Source organism: Carassius carassius, chromosome 1 (genome assembly GCF_963082965.1).
Source record: "Carassius carassius chromosome 1, fCarCar2.1, whole genome shotgun sequence".
Lineage (NCBI taxonomy): Eukaryota > Metazoa > Chordata > Actinopteri > Cypriniformes > Cyprinidae > Carassius > Carassius carassius.
Window position 1 is genome coordinate 49,084,412 of NC_081755.1, and position 21,242 is coordinate 49,105,653.

General features: G+C 42.0%; 4 protein-coding genes across 4 annotated transcripts in view; 3 read left to right on the top strand and 1 right to left on the bottom strand.

The window, feature by feature from the left end:
* LOC132094302 (gastrula zinc finger protein XlCGF17.1-like) overlaps positions 1-21,242 on the top strand; it is a 216,357-nt gene that overhangs the window by 156,331 nt on the left and 38,784 nt on the right. The gene's annotated exons all lie outside the window — the stretch shown is intronic.
* The window catches only part of LOC132159925 (gastrula zinc finger protein XlCGF57.1-like), a 486,703-nt gene that overhangs the window by 105,475 nt on the left and 359,986 nt on the right, over positions 1-21,242 (bottom strand). The gene's annotated exons all lie outside the window — the stretch shown is intronic.
* Positions 1-21,242, top strand: part of LOC132158455 (gastrula zinc finger protein XlCGF57.1-like) — a 102,348-nt gene that overhangs the window by 61,004 nt on the left and 20,102 nt on the right. The gene's annotated exons all lie outside the window — the stretch shown is intronic.
* LOC132131329 (gastrula zinc finger protein XlCGF8.2DB-like) lies at positions 10,179-15,173 on the top strand (the record flags this gene model as incomplete). Its single annotated transcript, XM_059543384.1, has 2 exons — positions 10,179-10,299; positions 14,338-15,173. Coding segments are annotated over exons 1-2 (957 nt in total), but the record flags the coding sequence as incomplete, so codon positions are not given.

Below are 21,242 nucleotides of genomic sequence, written 5' to 3' on the forward strand. Positions count from 1 at the left end.
TATTACACGATTATTTCGGTCAATATTGGAATCATGCTTATTTTAACATGAGTGCCATATGCCCAAAACTTTACATTAGTAATTTATTTGAAGATAGTGATAAAAAAATATACCAGGGCCCGCAAAGTTAGATAATAATAATTATATATATATATATATTTATATATATATAATCAGATAGGAGTTTAAATGTTAATCAACATTTTTTTTTTCAGATATAGGTTTTCACAAAACAAACAACAACAACAACAAAAAAAACTCTTATGGAACAGCATTTCAGCCTTTAGACCATTTTTATTGACAAGGATAAATCCAGCATATAACCCATACAGAAGTCACATAGATTGAAATATATTAATAATAAATAGATTTATATATGTTTATATATCTTAAATTAAAATATATTTTGAAATATATTTTAAATATATTTACAATTTTCAATATTTGATTTTAGCCCATTTTTTATATTTTAAACATATAATAAATATATGAAAATATATATTTATTGGAAATATTTTAATATATTCATTTCCTTTACATGTAAATACATCTAGATATCAGACTATGTAAATTTATTATTTGCAAAATATGACCATATATTAATTTGCAATATATGTCTATATATTAATTTGCAATATTTAACACATTACAAACTTTATGTAAAATTAAATCTCCACACATGTAAATGTTTTAATTTTAATATATCAATAGATTATAATTTGCCCCTTCAAAATAAATAGAATGAAAACTAAATTTGGACAACGAAAAACGTAAAAAATCTCCAGACAATGTAACATAAAACCATTGACAATATAAATTGGCTTATTAATATAGAGAGTAGTGGTCGACCGATATATCGCTAATGACAATAAATCGGCCGATATTTGGCATTTTTCAAAATGGGCACTGGCCAATATGTTTTTCTGCTTGGCTGATGTGTTCGAGGCGGGACTTTTATTTTGACGGCGCATTTAACTTTTATTCCAGTGCTCACATTCACCCTCTTGTTTTGCTGTTGTTGTTAACAGTTTTGTCTACTATGGATCATAGAAGTCTGTCTAATAATCAGATAGAACAGTTAAACAAAGGAATAAATGTATACAAAATGTATTATAACAAATGCTTTTATATTATTAGTAATTAGGGATGCATCGGTCCAATAATCGGTATCGGCTCTGTTACTGGCACTTTCTGCAGATCGAGTATCGGTCAGACGAGACAGATCCAAAACCGTTATTGTGCTTATACTTTTGTGTTATTGTTGAGCCCCACGAAAGGCACAAAAACCTTATAAAGCACCAAAACGTTTTTGTGGACATTTTTCAAGTGTTCTTGAATAATGAATATTATGAATTATATAAGTGCCAAGAACGCATTCACAACAGAAGTTACACATTCTGATTAGCACGCAACTTAGTTTGAGTTCACATGTGCACGTGGGTCTTTGAATGTATATAAGTTGTAATATTATATTTATGTTGTATAAATATCTGAATATATAATGCGTTTCCCTGTGTTGAATAAGCTGGCAGCACTTCAGTTTACCGGTGTCCATTCAGCTCTTCAGCTTCATTACACGCAGCTTGATAAGCAATGCACAACATTAAAGGGTTAGTTCACCCGATAATCAAAATTATGTCATTAATAACTCACCCTCATGTCGTTCCAAACCCGTGAGGCCTCAGTTCATCTTCGGAACACAGTTTAAGATATTTTAGATTTAGTCCAAGAGCTCTCAGTCCCTCCATTGAAAATGTGTGTACGGTATACTGTCCATGTCCAGTAAGGTAAGAAAAACATCAAAGTAGTCCATGTGACATCATAGGGTCAGTTAGAATTTTTTGAAGCATCAAAAAATAAATTTTGATCCAAAAAAAGCAAAAACTACGAATTTATTCAGCATTATCTTCTCTTCCGGGTCTGTTGTGAGACGATTCAAAATGTTGTAGTTTGTGATATCCGGTTCGCGAACGAATCATTCGATGTAACCGGATCTTCTTGAACCAGTTCACCAAATCGAACTGAATCATTTAAAACTGTTTGCATAAGAATTAATCCACAAATGACTTAAGCTGTTAACTTTTTTAATGTGGCTGACACTCCCTCTGAGTTCAAACAAACCAATATCCCGGAGTAATTCATTTACTCAAACAGTACACTGACTGAACTGCTGTGAAGAGAGAACTGAAGATGAACGCCGAGCCAGATAATGAACGAAAGATTGACTCGTTCTCAAGTCAAAAACCGTTTGCATCAGTTTTCGGATCACCAGTAGTTCTTTCGGACATTTCAATAAACCAAATTTTCAATAAACCAAAGAAAGAAGAAAACTGTTCACTGGTTCTTTTTTGCGCTCGACGTAATGACGTCATTTGCGATGATTGCCCTTGATTTAAGCCTTCGGTTTACCCGCGCTCAAAACACTATCACAGAATCAGTTCAGAATCAATCAAAAAAAGAACCAGTTCGGTTCAGATGCTCTGTGTGTCGGTCTGCTTCACGCTGAATCACACATGCCCAATATCATCAGCTCCTCGGTTCTCGAATCGGACACGTCTGAAAGATCCGGTTCTTGACTCGTGGACGAGTCAATCTTTTGTTCGTTATCTGTCTCGGCCAGAGAAAACGCCTTTGCTTCTGAATCATGTTTAGATATGGCTTCTTTTTTTACCTAAAGAGTTTTAGCCGGCAATGTCAAATGGCACGGTGGATTGTGTCCACTGACAATGTTTTCTGGAAATATTCCTGAGCCCATGTTGTGATTTCCATCACAGTAGCATTCCTGTATGTGATGCAGTGCCGTCTAAGGGCCTGAAGATCACGAGCATCCAGTATGGTTTTCCGGCCTTGACCCTTACCCACAGAGATTGTTCCAGAGTTTCTGAATCTTTGGATGATATTATGCACTGTAGATGATGATCACTTCAAACTCTTTGTAATTTTTCTCGGAGAAACTCCTTTCTTATATTGCTCCACTAATTTTCGCCGCAGCATTGGGGGAATCGGTGATCCTCTGCCCATCTTGACTTCTGTGAGACACTGCCACTCTGAGAGGCTCTTTTTATACCCAATCATGTTGCCAATTGACCTAATAATTTAACTTTTCCGGCCTCTTATTGCTACCTGTCCCAACTTTTTTGGAATGTGTAGCTCTCATGAAATCCAAAATGAGACAATATTTGGCGTGACTTTTCAAAATGTCTCACTTTCAACATTTTATATGTAATCTTTATTCTATTGTGAATAAAATATAAGTTTATGGTATTTTGTAAATTATTTTTACTCACAATTTGTAGTGTCTCAACTTTTTTGGAATCGGGTTTGTATTACGCTTCTTACTGCTTTTTGAAAGTAAGTGTATAAAAGGAACAGTTTGTTGGAGCTGATCTGACAATCTGAATGAGAGAGAGAGATAGATGCAGAGCATTGCAAGGAACAGGATCGACAACCGCTGCTTTAGAATAGGGATGTAACAATCACCGGTGTGAGGATTAAACACTGTAAGAGTCCTCACAGTATTAACGTTTCATCTTTTATCATTAAAACCGTATTTGATTACCGCAATTTGATCAACTTGCGATAAATAAATACTGTCCAGTATAAAGCACTGTTTTCAGTAACAGTCTCATGTGCTCACAGCTCACAGAGTAGTTTTGTTTTGATTGAAAACAGGATGGAAAATCTGGGAGGTTTTAAAAGAGTGCTAAAGGAATTTAACAAATTATTATATTAATAAATTATATGAATGTACCTTTCGTCTTCAGAAACAATTTGCTTTTTGTTTCCATGTTTGTTCCATGTAATATCTAAAGCTGCGGTTTTTAATTCCAGTCTTCGTGCCGCCATGCTCTGCACATTTTATATGTTTCTCTTATGCTTCAGACATTTGTTCTATTTGTTCTTAGTGGACATCACAGGATATTCCACCATGATTCCAGTTCGAAGTGAACATATATGTTCCATTCAAAGTGCACTGAAGTGTGCGAGACATGATTTTAAATTGTATTTATTTACAGAGGTATACAATGTCACACTTGTCCTTGTGTGTAGACGTTGCACAGCGCAAAATCCGTGAATCAATGTTCCGAAGTGGGGTAAACTTCAACAGATTGCCCTGCCCAGGGAGTAGGGAGTAGAAGTCAACCGATGTATCAGTTTTGCAGATTAATCGGCACTGATAGTTGATTGCTGGAACAATCAGTTATCGACAAAAATCCATGCCGATAGTTTTTCAGGTTGCGTCTGTTGCTGGAGCGGCTGAAAAGTGTCTGTTTTCATTATACAGTGTGAGAGCGGCCTCTAGTGGTTGATATCACTGACAGCATGTGCTATTTGTTTAGACACATGATGCTGCATGCTGAATAGAGCGAGAAACTTCAGACCCGGTTTTAAATGCAGCTGACAGAAAATCCTGCCCTGCCACAGAGCACCATTCACGTGGTTTTCCATTAAATAACATTATATTTGCCCGAATCGTTGTTAATGTACATAATGAATTGTATATTGAAGATTTTCATTGAAACGTTTGTCATTCTGTGGCTCTAATAAAGTCTATATGCTTCATTTATAGAGCACTGAAATTGGGAACCACTAGGCTACATCATGTGTTATTAACCAGGAAGAAAACTTTAAAAGTATTACAATACCAGGAAGGAAGACCGGCTTGTTGATGTTTGTCTGCCATTCTAGCTCTGTCTGCACAGCGTGCTTGAATGCAATAATGACGTATTCTGTCTGCACGAACAGGGTGCGCAGATGTATGCAGATACATATGTTGTCAGGCATGTAGGAAAGCTATTTAAAATGCTAGGACCTTACTGCCCGCACCCGCATTCACCCATCAAATCTTGTCCCGCACAGCACATGATTGTGTCATGTCCCATGGTTCCCATGGTACTCCCGTGGGAGTGCAGGTCTTTTAATGCACACATCCTTAAATGTAATCTAAACATTACAAATTAATATCCTAATTTTTGTACAATTTCTAGTTTGTCGTGCCGCAGTTTTAGCCTGTTACTCTTGATTTCTCACAACATTTTTTTAAGTCAGTATATATATTAAAAATAGATTAGAAATACATCATATGAGACATGAATATAATTTCGCATATAGTCTATGTAAACACATACTCAACATGAGCTTTATGTTCTATGCATTTTTAAAATATATTTTAAATTTATTTCGCTGCTTTATCAGGCATTACATGCAAAATGAAATGAAATTTTCGAAATACAGTTGGTTTCCTTCTGAAATACAGTGATATAAAAACACCCGCATGTCAGGACTCGGGTATGATCTGTCCTTTTTCTTCCTTATTTTTACTTTGTTTATTTTTTATTTTTATTTTTTTCCTTTCGACTCATTTTTCCACACTTGTATTCGTTTTGTTTTCATTTTTTCTCTCCCTCTGAGTTTTATAGATTTTCTCAGTTTTTTCTTTCCTTCGCCCTAGCGCCAGCTGATCTCGCTCAGCAATCTAGGCAGCGGCTGTTTGACGCACCTGTTCTCTCTATCTCGTTAGTACTCACCCTATTTATTCTGTTTGATTTTCACCTCTCCTTGTCAGTGTGTTCTGTGACGTTTTGGGCGTTTGACCTCGATCCTGTCCTGTTCCTTCTTTCTGGTCTGTACGCTTGTTGGTTTGTCTGCCCAGTTGGTGTAACGTGTGCTTTGCCCTCAGAGGATTTCGGACTGCCCTTCTGGTATTCGACCTGGACTGGTCTTGACCCTGATACTGCCTGCCGTTCTCAGCCCTGTCTGCACCTCGCTTGACCCCTTGTCTGTTCGACCATTCTCCTGCTTACTGTTTTTGGATTTGTTACCTCCCTCTCTCCTGGTGCGCTCGGGGGGCTGAGCACACGACCTGCCCACTGTGCGATTGAAAGATAAGACTGTGTTTTTTATCCCCCTCTCCCCGAGGGGTTCTTGTTTTGTTTGTTGACGCCAAGACGTTCCATTTAATAAAAAACTATTTTTCAGCCTCATTCCGCTCTTGGGTCCTCATCTGTCCTGACACCACACACTGACCAAAAATGGACCCAGCGGAGAGCTCAACTTGGCAGTCGGCTTTGGAGCATCAGGGAGCGATGTTGGGCCGTCACTAGATGGAACTGTCTTCCACCCGTCACGCTGTGGAGACCTTGTCAGCTCAGATCACGGATTTGGTGGGTCGATTCGATCGTCTCACCCAACGGGAGTTCCCTTCACCGCCTCCTGGGCCTCTTCCATCCGCTCTCTCCTCTGATCCAAGAGTAAACAACCCCCCCGTGTATTCCGGTGAGCCTACTTGTTGCAAAGCCTTCCTTATTCAATGCGAGGTGGTGTTTTCTCTACAGGCTCAAACCTACGCATCGGATATCTCCAAGGTGGCCTATGTCATCTCCCTGCTCTCAGGTAGAGCACGTGATTGGGGTACTGCAGTATGGGGATCACAGGCAGGGTGCTGTTCTGACTTCGGTTCTTTTAAGGAGGAGATGATTAAGACTTTTGATCAGTCGGTTTTTGGCAAAGAGGTGTCCCGACTGTTAGCGCGTCTTCAACAGGGCAGACGTTCAGTGGCAGATTATTCTGTGCAGTTCCGCACCCTCGCCGCTACTTGTGGCTGGAACGCCGAAGCTCTCATCGCTCGCTTTTTAGAGGGACTCAACGACTCTGTCAAGGATGAACTGTTTGCCCGTGAGGTCCCTGAACGGTTGGATGATGTGATCAGTTTGTCCCTCCGCATTGACGCCAGGAGAGAGTTACGCCGTCGAGTCAGAGCGGACTCCGAGCCCATCCCATTCGCCCCTCCATCCCAGAGTGTCGAGGAGTGTGAGCCCATGCAGGTGGATCGCCTACGCCTCACACCCAAGGAGAAACAGCGCCGCCTGCTGGAGGGTCTCTGCCTATATTGCGCAGCTCAGGGACACCGAGCTCACTCCTGTCCTGCTAAGGCTGCTCATTCGCCTTCGAGAGTTAATTTGAGTGGTACTGCCATCTCCCCCACTCACAGGTCACGCACTCATCTGTCTGTGTCTCTGTTTACTAAGCACTTTTTGTTTAAGGCTTCAGCACTCGTTGATTCAGGAGCAGAGGGCAACTTCATTGATGAGGAATGGGCACGCGCTCGGGATATACCCACCCAATCCCTGCAGTCTCCCATAATCGCTCACGGACTCGATGGCCAGCCACTTATGCAGATCTCTCGGATCACTGATTCGGTGAGTGTTCTTACCTTCGGGAACCACCGGGAGGCCCTCAAATTCCTAGTTTGTAAATCTCCATCTGTCCCTTTGGTATTGGGTCATCCTTGGCTCGTTCGTCACGGGCCGAACATTAACTGGGCAGACAATTTAGTTTTGTCATGGAGTCAATATTGTCATACACATTGCCTTCTGTCTGCTTTCTCCCCGGTCTCTGTTTCTGTTTCCCCACAGGAGGAGGAGGCGGATCTTTCTCGAGTTCCTGTTTGCTACCATGATCTGCGGGCGGTCTTCAGCAGGTCCCGAGCTGTGTCTCTTCCTCCCCACCGGCCATACGATTGTGCCATCGATCTCCTCCCTGGCACTTCTCCGCCTCGCGGATGGCTGTACTCTCTCTCCGCGCCCGAACGCGAAGCAATGGAGAAGTATTTAAGTGATTCTCTGGCAGCCGGTATTATTCGTCCCTCTTCTTCTCCGGCCGGGGCGGGGTTCTTTTTCGTGAAGAAGAAGGATGGCTCTCTGCGCCCCTGTATAGATTATCGAGGGTTGAATGACATCACAGTTAAGAATCGGTACCCTCTGCCGTTGATGTCTTTGGCTTTCGATCTCCTGCAGGGGGCCGAGTTCTTCACGAAATTGGATCTTCGCAATGCTTACCATCTAGTGCGGATCAGGGAGGGGGACGAATGGAATACCGCGTTTAACACACCTCGTGGGCACTTTGAATATCGGGTTCTTCCCTTCGGGTTATTCAACGCCCCAGCTGTCTTTCAAGCACTTGTCAATGACGTGCTGAGGGACATGATCGATAGATTCGTTTTTGTTTATTTAGATGACATTTTAATTTTCTCTTCTTCTCTTCAGGATCATGTTCAGCACGTCCGACAGGTGCTTCAGCGGCTGTTAAGAGAATCAGCTGTTCGTTAAGGTGGAAAAGTGCGAGTTCCACGTTCAGTCAGTTTCGTTCTTGGGACACATCATCTCGGTGGGGGGGATTCGCATGGATCCTGCTAAGGTGGGGGCCGTCTCCGAATGGCCGGTACCTGATTCCCGCAAGGCGTTACAGCGGTTCCTGGGTTTCGCCAATTTCTATAGGCGATTCATCAGGAACTTCGGGCAGGTGGCGGCCCCTCTGACCGCGCTAACCTCCACCAAGGTCAACTTCCGTTGGTCAGCGGATGCCCAAGCAGCATTCGATGAATTAAAACATAGATTCACTTCAGCCCCCATCCTGGTTACTCCGGATACTTCCCGGCAGTTTGTGGTGGAGGTGGATGCGTCAGAGGTCGGTGTCGGTGCCGTGCTCTCCCAGGTATCCTCCTCAGATAATAAATTGCATCCTTGTGCTTTCTTTTCACACCGTTTGTCTTCCGCAGAACGAAACTACGACATCGGTGATCGCGAGTTGTTGGCAGTTCGTCTGGCCTTGGGGGAGTGGCGTCACTGGCTGGAGGGAGCGGCCATTCCGTTTCTGGTGTGGACTGACCACAAAAATTTGGAATACATTCGGTCTGCACGCCGGCTTAATGCCAGACAGGCTCGGTGGGCGCTCTTTTTCGGGCGCTTTGACTTCACCCTCTCTTATCGACCAGGGTCAAAGAACGTTAAACCTGACGCGCTGTCTCGTCTTTTCGCTTCTCCAGGCGAGCCGCCTCCCGACACTATTATACCTCCGGGGCGGTGCTGGGGGCGCTTTCCTGGGGAATCGAGAAGCTCGTCAGACGAGCGCAGGGGGGAGTTGGGGTGCCCGCGGGGTGTCCCACGGGTCTGCTCTTCGTGCCCAGGTCAGTTCGCTCCGCCGTTCTCCAGTGGGGTCACTCCTCCAAGATCATGTGCCATCCAGGAGTGAGGAGGTCGCTGGCTGCCATCCGCCAGCGGTTTTGGTGGCCTGCCATGGCGGAGGATGTACGCCGGTTTGTGGGGGCGTGCCCGGTCTGTGCTAAAAATAAGTCATCTAATTCTCCTCCCGCTGGTCTGTTAATGCCGCTTCCCGTCCCATCCCGCCCCTGGTCCCATATTGCCCTGGATTTTGTGGTTGGACTCCCTCCATCCAGTGGCTATACTGTAATTCTCACCGTAGTGGATCGCTTTTCCAAAGCGGTCCACTTCGTTCCCCTTCCTAAACTCCCCTCGGCTAAAGAAACGGCCCGGGTGATCATTGATCACGTCTTCCCGATTCACGGCCTTCCGGAGGACGTGGTTTCTGACAGGGGTCCCCAGTTTGTTTCGCATTTTTGGAGAGAGTTCTGTCGACAGATTGGAGCCTCCGCGAGTCTGTCGTCAGGCTTTCATCCACAGACCAACGGCCAGACTGAGCGCGCCAACCAGGATCTCGGTCGGATGCTCCGCTGCCTGGCATCCCATAACCCCTCCTCCTGGAGTGATCAACTCACCTGGGCCGAGTATGCTCACAACTCATTACCGGTGTCGTCTACAGGTATGTCCCCGTTCATGTGTAGTTTGGGTTATCAGCCTCCTCTGTTTTCTTCCCAGGGCTCCGAGGCAGCTGTCCCCTCAGTTCAGGCTTTTGTTCAACGTTGTCGCCGCACCTGGAGGAGGGCCAGGGAGGCGCTTATCCGGGCTAGGGGACATGTTAAGACTGTCGCAGACCGCCACCGTAGGTTGACGCCCCATTATGTCTGCGGACAGCGCGTGTGGCTCTCCACCAAGGATTTGCCATTGAGGGTCCCGTCACGAAAATTGGCGCCTAAGTTCGTTGGGCCGTACCGTATTTCCAAGGTCGTCAACCCGGTGACGGTCTGTCTCCGGTTGCCCAATTCTCTTCGTCGTGTGCACCCTGTCTTCCATGTGTCCAAGGTTAAGCCTGGCTTGCGTTCTCCCCATTCCCCTACTGTGTCTTCCCCTGTCGCCCCCCCCTCCCCCTATTATGGTTGACGGTTCTCCTGCATATAATGTTAGGAGAATCTTAGACTCCAGACGTCGTGGGCGGGGACATCAGTACCTGGTGGACTGGGAGGGGTATGGTCCGGAGGAGAGATGTTGGGTTCCGGCTCGGGACGTCCTGGATCGCTCGCTTATCGACCAGTTTCACCAACGCAGCCCTTCCTCGGGGGCGCCGGGAGGCGCTCCTGGGGGAGGGGGTACTGTCAGGACTCGGGTATGATCTGTCCTTTTTCTTCCTTATTTTTACTTTGTTTATTTTTTATTTATTTTTTTTCGTTTCGACTCATTTTTCCACACTTGTATTCATTTTGTTTTCATTTTTTCTCTCCCTCTGAGTTTTATAGATTTTCTCTGTTTTTTCTTCCCTTCGCCCTAGCGCCAGCTGATCTCGCTCAGCAATCTAGGCAGCGGCTGTCTGACGCACCTGTTCTCTCTATCTCGTTAGTACTCACCCTATTTATTCTGTTTGATTTTCACCTCTCCTTGTCAGTGTGTTCTGTGACGTTTTGGGCGTTTGACCTCGATCCTGTCCTGTTCCTTCTTTCTGGTCTGTACGCTTGTTGGTTTGTCTGCCCAGTTGGTGTAACGTGTGCTTTGCCCTCAGAGGATTTCGGACTGCCCTTCTGGTATTCGACCTGGACTGGTCTTGACCCTGATACTGCCTGCCGTTCTCAGCCCTGTCTGCACCTCGCTTGACCCCTTGTCTGTTCGACCATTCACCTGCTTACTGTTTTTGGATTTGTTACCTCCCTCTCTCCTGGTGCGCTCGGGGGGCTGAGCGCACGACCTGCCCACTGTGCGATTGAAAGATAAGACTGTGTTTTTTTCCCCCTCTCCCCGAGGGGTTCTTGTTTTGTTTGTTGACGCCAAGACGTTCCATTTAATAAAAAACTATTTTTCAGCCTCATTCCGCTCTTGGGTCCTCAGCTGTCCTGACACCGCACTGGTTTTTGATTTAAAACCATGCAGTGCTCATGTTTAATGAATTAAGTCAAAGTCTTTTGGAAAATCTATTTGTGGCAGTCAGTTTTGATATTGGAGCGGCCCGCCACAAATAAATCAATGTGTGGGAAACTCTTGTTGATATTTGCATTGATCTGAACATAAACTACAGAAAATGGCTTGTTGGAAATGCAAATATATTTTCTGCTTTGAGGTGGCGCTTTAGGAACGCTGAATTACCTACAGGGGCTCGCACTCCCTCTGGTAGTGGCAGGTCGCAGCGCCACTTCCAGTGGCATCGGCAGCTGCCAGAGACTGTGGCAGCTGTCACTAGTCGCTTCTGGCAGCTGCCAGAGTTTGTGCCACATGCAGCAGTCTTTCTCGCCGTTTTTACAGTTTTCTCTGTTTAAAAAAACTACACTGTTCTGAGTGGCATGCGGTAGTGTTTTTTCATCATGCATTAGCATCCATCCATGATGCAAATCTTCCGTTCCACCACATCCCAAACGTGCACTATTGGCTTGAGATCTGGTGATTGTGGAGGCCAATTGAGTAAAGTGAACTCATTGTCACGTTCAAGAAATCATTCTGAGATGATTTGAGCTTTGTGACATGGTGCATTATCCTGCTGGAAGTAGCCATCAGAAAATGGGTACACTGTAGTCATAAAGGGATAGACATGGTCAGCAACATTAATGAGGTAGGCTGTAGCATTTAAATGATGCTCTGTTGGTACTAAGGGGCCTAAGTGTGCAAAGAAAATATCGCCCACACCATTACACCCACCACCACCAGCCTGAACCGTTGAGACGAGGCAGGATGGATCCATGCTTTCATGTTCTTTATGCCAAATTCTGATCCTACCATCTGAATGTTGCAGCAGTAATCGAGACTCATCAGACCAGGCAACATTTTTCCAATCTTCTATTGTTCAATTTTGGTGAGCCTGTGAGAATTGTAGCTTCTGTTTCCTGTTCTCAGTTGACAGGAGCGGCACCCAGTGTGATCTTCTGCTGCTGTAGCCCATCTGCTTCAGGGTTCGATGTTTTGTGTGTTCAGAGATGGTATTCTGCATACCTTGGTTGTAATGAGTGGTTATTTAAGTTACTGTTGCCTTTCTATCATCTCTAACCAGTCTGCCATTCTCCTCTGACCTCTGATTAGGAATGGGCAATATGGATAACGATACAAATGACGATAAATTATTTTCTTCTGTAAAATATCAGATTATGTTATGTTTAAGTTGTGTTCCAGTGACTGTGCTGAAAAACATCACACAACAACAATTACACAAGTATAATTCAAATCAATTACAAGTTTAAAATGTAAACAGATTCTGTATTTATTTATACTCTCATGGTGCAAAAATAGTGCAAACAGCAAAAGTAACAATCACCAACCATGTCTTCAGTTGTTTCAAAATTACAACAGAGTACAACTGCAAATAAATCCTGATAAAGTACCAAACATGTTAAAGTAACCTGATAAAGTAAAGTAGCTTTCAAAAAAACAACAGGGCTTACACCTCAAGATTTTTGGTCAAGAAGACCAACATATTCACTGTAGCTGGTTTTAGAAAAAACCTTTGGGATGTCACTACATTTGCAGCAGCGCTGAACACCCTCTCTGAGGGTGTACTAGTGGCGGGGACGCACAAGTACTTTTTAACCAAATGACTGATGTTAGGGAAATTCGCCTCATGTACCTTCCACCATGTAAGGGGATTGCTTTCACCATCTGCAAGTGGCCCATGCAGGTAGTTGTTTAATTCAGTGCACCTCATTTTTCAAAAACAACGGGGAATTTCAACCCGAAGAAAGCTGACTGAGTTGGTTCTTGTCACATGAGCTAATGCGCTTGCGTCATTCTGAAAAGCTGAGATGTTTTTTACTAGATGTGGTGCGGACGTGCCTAGAAAAAACAAGCGTGTCTCTTCCATTATGAGCGCGCATACCGCATTTGAAATAACAAACTTGAGCACAAAAAGAGACGTGATATGTCAACAGCCCCTTCATCGGTCGAAATGTTTACTTTCAGTTAACGGTTAAACGGTCAATATGAGCATCCCTAACAGGCATATAAATATAACATACAAAATTAATTAATTTTAAGCCACACAAAGTCAACATGTTGGTATTTCTTGCTCGGAATCTGCCATAAAATAAAATACGTTTATTGATCTTTGAAAAGGTGTACCTGAGTCATTATGCCATTATCATTATATTAGTTGAAACCACTGATTTATATTATAGATCAGTGGTTGAAACTGGTTTTAGAACGACAATATTATCGTTTATCGCGATAATTTCTTGGACAATTTATCGTTCAGCAAAATTTGTTATCGTGCCAGGCCTACTTATCATAAGGGACGCAATTAGAAAATTTTGGTCTGGGTGGGAATTTTCTTACCCCTAGGTAACGTTACACTTGTAGTTTTCGCCTCCGTTGCCTCGCATATCTTCTGACTTTCTTTATACTCTGGTTTGTGTTTGTGGCACTTCCCAGTGCAAACACGCCCAATAAAATGGCCCCACCTCTGTCACTTGATTGACAAGTTTCCGTGTAGACGTTGGAAATACAAATGCAAAAGGAATTGCGATTCCATTTGAGTTTTGGCAGTTTACATGCACAGTGCAGAGAGAGTGAAAAGGCAAATGTGGTAATTAATATTGCTATTTAAATAAGACAGGCTCATAGCTCGTAAGATATGGGAATCACAATTGCAAACGGATTTTGCATTTCCATTTTAAATTTGGCAGACACTGTGTGTTCAATTAAACGAAAATGCAAACGGTAATGCGTGATTTGCATTTGCGTTTGGACTATGTCACATTTTATGCCTCCACAAATTAAAAACGCAATTGCAATTACAATTTGCAATTCCTTTTGAATAATGTCCGGAACATCATTCCATATGTGTGTGTGTGTATATATATATATATATATATATATATATATATATATATATATATATAGTAGCATTTGGACCAGTCAGACACAATTTTTCATTAGATTTTACAAACAGTCACAGAACCCTCTAGGTTAGATAATTGTGTAGATGATCAAAGATATTTAATACTTCTCCTTACAGAAACATGGGGTTTGTGTCTATAATGTTTTAACATTTTGAATATCAGTGTAACTCAAAAGTTTCAGGGAGGTTTGATTTGTAAAATTGCATCAAAAGGAACTAAATTTTATATAGAAATTGTCTTTACTCCATTACAACTGGGTTCACTTTTATGTACTTTCACGTATCTCTTTTGCCCCCAAGTTACTGACAAATGAACTGTTTATGCTTTTATTTTAGAGTTTATTGAAGAAAGTGAGGAGAACAAAGAATTAAATGAAGTTCAAGAGAAAAATCACGTCAAAACTGGAGAAAAACATTTGAGTTGCTCTCAAACCAAACAGAAAAATGTAAAGAAAAGAGGAGCCAAGAAATCTTTCACCTGCACTCAGTGTGGAAAGAGATTTACACGCAAATATAAACTTGATGTTCACTTGAGAGTTCATACTGGAGAGAAACCATTCACTTGTGATCATTGCGGGAAGTGTTTCACACAATCATTAAGCCTTAAGAGACATGTGAACATCCACACTGGAGAGAAAGAGTACAAGTGTTCACACTGTGACAAGAGATTCAGTTGGTCAGGAAGCCTGAAGAAACACAAGTTAATACACACTGGAGAGAAACCGCACACATGTGATCAGTGTGGGAAGAGTTTCAGACAAAAAGGAAACCTTGTGACACATATGAAAGTTCATACAGGAGAGAAACTGTTCTTATGTAATCAATGTGGAAAGAGTTTTTCACTCTTAGCAAACCTTAAGGTACACATGAACATCCACACTGGAGAGAAACCTTTTAAGTGTTCACACTGTGACAAGAGATTCAGTCTATCAGGAAACCTGAAAACGCATGAGAGGATCCACACTGGAGAGAAACCGTACACATGTGATAAGTGCGGGAAGAGTTTTGCAAGAAAAGGAAGTCTTATGGCACATATGATTGTTCATACAGGAGAGAAACTGTACATATGTAATCTTTGTGGAAAGAGTTTGAAATGCAAATCTAGCCTTGAAGGTCACATGAGAGTTCATACTGGAGAGAAACCATACACTTGTGATCAGTGCGGGAAGAGTTTCACACTATTAGTACAACCCGAATTCCGGAAAAGTTGGGACGTTTTTTAAATTTTAATAAAATGAAAACTAAAGGAATTTCAAATCACATGAGCCAATATTTTATTCACAATAGAACATAGATAACGTAGCAAATGTTTAAACTGAGAAATTTTACACTTTTATCCACTTAATTAGCTCATTTAAAATTTAATGCCTGCTACAGGTCTCAAAAAAGTTGGCACGGGGGCAACACATGGCTAAAAAAGCAAGCAGTTTTAAAAAGATTCAGCTGCGAGAACATCTAGTGATTAATTAAGTTAATTGATATCAGGTCTGTAACATGATTAGCTATAAAAGCTTTGTCTTAGAGAAGCAGAGTCTCTCAGAAGTAAAGATGGGCAGAGGCTCTCCAATCTGTGAAAGACTGCATAAAAAAAATTGTGGAAAACTTTAAAAACAATGTTCCTCAATGTCAAATTGCAAAGGCTTTGCAAATCTCATCATCTACAGTGCATAACATCATCAAAAGATTCAGAGAAATTGGAGAAATCTCTGTGCGTAAGGGACAAGGCTGGAGACCTTTATTGGATGCCCGTGGTCTTCGGGCTCTCAGACGACACTGCATCACTCATCGGCATGATTGTGTCAATGACATTACTAAATGGGCCCAGGAATACTTTCAGAAACCACTGTCGGTAAACACAATCCGCCGTGCCATCAGCAGATGCCAACTAAAGCTCTATCATGCAAAAAGGAAGCCATATGTGAACATGGTCCAGAAGCGCCGTCGTGTCCTGTGGGCCAAGGCTCATTTAAAATGGACTATTTCAAAGTGGAATAGTGTTTTATGGTCAGACGAGTCCAAATTTGACATTATTGTTGGAAATCACGGACGCCGTGTCCTCCGGGCTAAAGAGGAGGGAGACCTTCCAGCATGTTATCAGCGTTCAGTTCAAAAGCCAGCATCTCTGATGGTATGGGGGTGCATAAGTGCATATGGTATGGGCAGCTTGCATGTTTTGGAAGGCTCTGTGAATGCTGAAAGGTATATAAAGGTTTTAGAGCAACATATGCTTCCCTCCAAACAACGTCTATTTCAGGGAAGGCCTTGTTTATTTCAGCAGGACAATGCAAAACCACATACTGCAGCTATAACAACAGCATGACTTCGTCGTAGAAGAGTCCGGGTGCTAACCTGGCCTGCCTGCAGTCCAGATCTTTCACCTATAGAGAACATTTGGCGCATCATTAAACGAAAAATACGTCAAAGACGACCACAAACTCTTCAGCAGCTGGAAATCTATATAAGGCAAGAATGGGACCAAATTCCAACAGCAAAAATCCAGCAACTCATAGCCTCAATGCCCAGACGTCTTCAAACTGTTTTGAAAAGAAAAGGAGATGCTACACCATGGTAAACATGCCCCGTCCCAACTATTTTGAGACCTGTAGCAGTAATCAAAATTGAAATAAGCTCATTTTGTGCATAAAATTGTAAACTTTCTCAGTTTAAACATTTGCTATGTTATCTATGTTCTATTGTGAATAAAATATTGGCTCATGTGATTTGAAAGTCTTTTAGTTTTCATTTTATTAAAATTTTAAAAACGTCCTAACTTTTCTGGAATTCGGGTTGTACATGTTAAAGAACACATGAGCATCCACACTGGAGAGAAACGTTATAAGTGTTCACACTGCAACCACAGTCATTCAGCAAATCTGAAAACACATGAGAGAATCCACACTGGAGAGAAACCGTATCACTGCACTGAATGTGGGAAGTGTTTCAGTCAATCTTCTTCTCTACACAGTCATACAAAAAACATTCACAGAAAAAACACAGTAAGTAGATCATCTTCTGATGCTGCCTTTTCATCAAACTTGAAACAGTAATGCATTAAGCAGTATCATCTGGATTAATGTGTTTCTAACCAGTCGTTACGAGTGATATGACAAAGAAACATCTAAAGTTATCACAGTGAATAAAGTTAATCTTCAAAACCAGCAGATGAACTCTGAGATTCAGTTCAACTCAAAGATGGAGTTCCTCCCCAAAGAAAAATGTCAAAATGTTTTATTATTGCGTATCATTTTGCTTCATGATATTAATGATATCACTGTTTTTTCTTACGAGTTTCATGTTCAATTATCTTATAATGCATGTGTGTCACTTGTAGTTTGCTTACTCTTTCATGAAGTAGAAGCTTTTTACAAATTGTTCTTGTTCGGGAAGCTGAAGAAGAGAATGTAACACATTAAGATAGACTGAGATTTATTTTTAAAATTGGTCTTTGTTATTTTAAAATGACTGAGTTATTCTGCTTCAAATGTATTTTGGAAATGCAGATGCAAGAAAAACTGTCATGTAGCTTTGTGATTGCTCCTTCTTTGCTTCTCTTGTAAGTAGGAATGGAAACCTAAACCCGGTATTAAAGTAGTACTGGGGCTAAATTACAAAAGACTGTAATAATGATTACGTCCAATGCTAAAGGTTTAACTTTTGATGCTGGGTATATTAAAAAAACACAATTTATTATTGTTACATAAAAATTATCAAGATAATTGTATATTGCCAAATGTTTCTACATGACATAATATTGAGACATTCATCACTGATGTGTTTTTTGTTATTTTGTAATCCAGAAGCGAAATCGCTCTTAGGTCTGCTTAATCTAATTTTATTTTCGATTGAGTTTGACCAGAGATGTTCACACGTCTTTAACTTGGAGTCTGAGTAAAGTCTGAAGTCTTTATCGGTGGAGTCCTAGTCAAGTCTGAAGTCTTTATCGCTGGAGTCCTAGTCAAGTCTGAAGTCTTTAACCTAGAGTCTGAGTAAAGTCTGAAGTCTTTATCGCTGGAGTATTAGTCAAGTCTGACGTCTTTATCGCTGTTGTCCTAATCAAGTCTGACGTCTTTATCGCTGGAGTCCTAGTCAAGTCTGAAGTCTTTATCGCTGGAGTCCTAGTCAAGTCTGAAGTTTTTAACCTAGAGTCCTAGTCAAGTCTGAAGTCTTTATCGCTGGAGTCCCAGTCAAGTCTGAAGTCTTTAACCTAGAGTCTGAGTAAAGTCTGAAGTCTTTATCGCTGGAGTATTAGTCAAGTCTGAAGTCTTTATCGCTGGAGTCCCAGTCAAGTCTGAAGTCTTTAACCTAGAGTCTGAGTAAAGTCTGAAGTCTTTATCGCTGGAGTATTAGTCAAGTCTGACGTCTTTATCGCTGTTGTCCTAATCAAGTCTGACGTCTTTATCGCTGGAGTCCTAGTCAAGTCTGAAGTCTTTATCGCTGGAGTCCTAGTCAAGTCTGAAGTCTTTATCGCTGGAGTCCTAGTCAAGTCTGAAGTCTTTAACCTAGAGTCCTAGTCAAGTCTGAAGTCTTTATTGCTGGAGTCCTAGTCAAGTCTGAAGTCTTTATTGCTGGAGTCCTGGTCAAGTCTGAAGTCTTTATCGCTGGAGTCCTAGTCAAGTCTGAAGTCTTTATCGCTGGAGTCCCAGTCAAGTCTGAAGTCTTTAACCTAGAGTCTGAGTAAAGTCTGAAGTCTTTATCGCTGGAGTATTAGTCAAGTCTGACGTCTTTATCGCTGTTGTCCTAATCAAGTCTGACGTCTTTATCGCTGGAGTCCTAGTCAAGTCTGAAGTCTTTATCGCTGGAGTCCTAGTCAAGTCTGAAGTTTTTATTGCTGGAGTCCTAGTCAAGTCTGAAGTCTTTATCGCTGGAGTCCCAGTCAAGTCTGAAGTCTTTAACCTAGAGTCTGAGTAAAGTCTGAAGTCTTTATCGCTGGAGTATTAGTCAAGTCTGACGTCTTTATCGCTGTTGTCCTAATCAAGTCTGACGTCTTTATCGCTGGAGTCCTAGTCAAGTCTGAAGTCTTTATCGCTGGAGTCCTAGTCAAGTCTGAAGTCTTTATCGCTGGAGTATTAGTCAAGTCTGACGTCTTTATCGCTGTTGTCCTAATCAAGTCTGACGTCTTTATCGCTGGAGTCCTAGTCAAGTCTGAAGTCTTTATCGCTGGAGTCCTAGTCAAGTCTGAAGTTTTTAACCTAGAGTCCTAGTCAAGTCTGAAGTCTTTATCGCTGGAGTCCCAGTCAAGTCTGAAGTCTTTATCGCTGGAGTCCCAGTCAAGTCTGAAGTCTTTATCGCTGGAGTATTAGTCAAGTCTGAAGTCTTTATCGCTGGAGTCCCAGTCAAGTCTGAAGTCTTTAACCTAGAGTCTGAGTAAAGTCTGAAGTCTTTATCGCTGGAGTATTAGTCAAGTCTGACGTCTTTATCGCTGTTGTCCTAATCAAGTCTGACGTCTTTATCGCTGGAGTCCTAGTCAAGTCTGAAGTCTTTATCGCTGGAGTCCTAGTCAAGTCTGAAGTCTTTATCGCTGGAGTCCTAGTCAAGTCTGAAGTCTTTAACCTAGAGTCCTAGTCAAGTCTGAAGTCTTTATTGCTGGAGTCCTAGTCAAGTCTGAAGTCTTTATTGCTGGAGTCCTGGTCAAGTCTGAAGTCTTTATCGCTGGAGTCCTAGTCAAGTCTGAAGTCTTTATCGCTGGAGTCCCAGTCAAGTCTGAAGTCTTTAACCTAGAGTCTGAGTAAAGTCTGAAGTCTTTATCGCTGGAGTATTAGTCAAGTCTGACGTCTTTATCGCTGTTGTCCTAATCAAGTCTGACGTCTTTATCGCTGGAGTCCTAGTCAAGTCTGAAGTCTTTATCGCTGGAGTCCTAGTCAAGTCTGAAGTTTTTATTGCTGGAGTCCTAGTCAAGTCTGAAGTCTTTATCGCTGGAGTCCCAGTCAAGTCTGAAGTCTTTAACCTAGAGTCTGAGTAAAGTCTGAAGTCTTTATCGCTGTTGTCCTAATCAAGTCTGACGTCTTTATCGCTGGAGTCCTAGTCAAGTCTGAAGTCTTTATCGCTGGAGTCCTAGTCAAGTCTGAAGTTTTTATTGCTGGAGTCCTAGTCAAGTCTGAAGTCTTTATCGCTGGAGTCCCAGTCAAGTCTGAAGTCTTTATCGCTGGAGTCCTAGTCAAGTCTGAAGTCTTTAACCTAGAGTCCTAGTCAAGTCTGAAGTCTTTATTGCTGGAGTCCTAGTCAAGTCTGAAGTCTTTATTGCTGGAGTCCTAGTCAAGTCTGAAGTCTAGAGTCCTAGTCAAGTCTGAAGTCTTTAACCTAGAGTCCTAGTCAAGTCTGAAGTCTTTATCGCTGGAGTATTAGTCAAGTCTGAAGTTTTTATTGCTGGAGTCCTAGTCAAGTCTGAAGTCTTTATCGCTGGAGTCCTAGTCAAGTCTGAAGTCTTTATCGCTGGAGTTCCAGTCAAGTCTGAAGTCTTTATCGCTGGAGTCCTAGTCAAGTCTGAAGTCTTTAACCTAGAGTCCTAGTCAAGTCTGAAGTCTTTATTGCTGGAGTCCTAGTCAAGTCTGAAGTCTTTATCGCTGGAGTCCTAGTCAAGTCTGAAGTCTTTATCGCTGGAGTCCCAGTCAAGTCTGAAGTCTTTAACCTAGAGTCTGAGTCAAGTCTGAAGTCTTTAACCTAGAGTCTGAGTAAAGTCTGAAGTCTTTATCGCTGGAGTACTAGTCAAGTCTGGTGTCTTTATCGCTGGAGTCCTAATCAAGTCTGACGTCTTTATCGCTGGAGTCCTAGTCAAGTCTGAAGTCTTTATCGCTGGAGTCCTAGTCAAGTCTGAAGTCTTCATTGCTGGAGTCCTAGTCAAGTCTGAAGTCTTTATCACTGGAGTCCTAGTCAAGTCTGAAGTCTTTATCGCTGGATAGTCTATATTTTCCAAGCAGAGGTCCAGACAAAATAAATAAATAAAAATAAATCATTTTTATATGTATTGTAATTTTACCTTTAGATTCATGCCTGTGCCACGTGACATAAAATGATTATTTTTCCAGTGTTTTCCTCCTGAAATCTATACTCTATACTCTATTTTGCTCAAGATGTTATCATCTTGAGCAAAAAAAGATAACTAGTAGTTTCAAAGTTTAACTTCTTTCCTAGCCATCTATCAACAGTTTTCCCAAATGGACTAATTTGCCATCAGTTTAAGAACAAAACAAATAAACAATTTACTTAGCAAATGGTGATAATGTTTGTCAATGAAAGAGTGTACG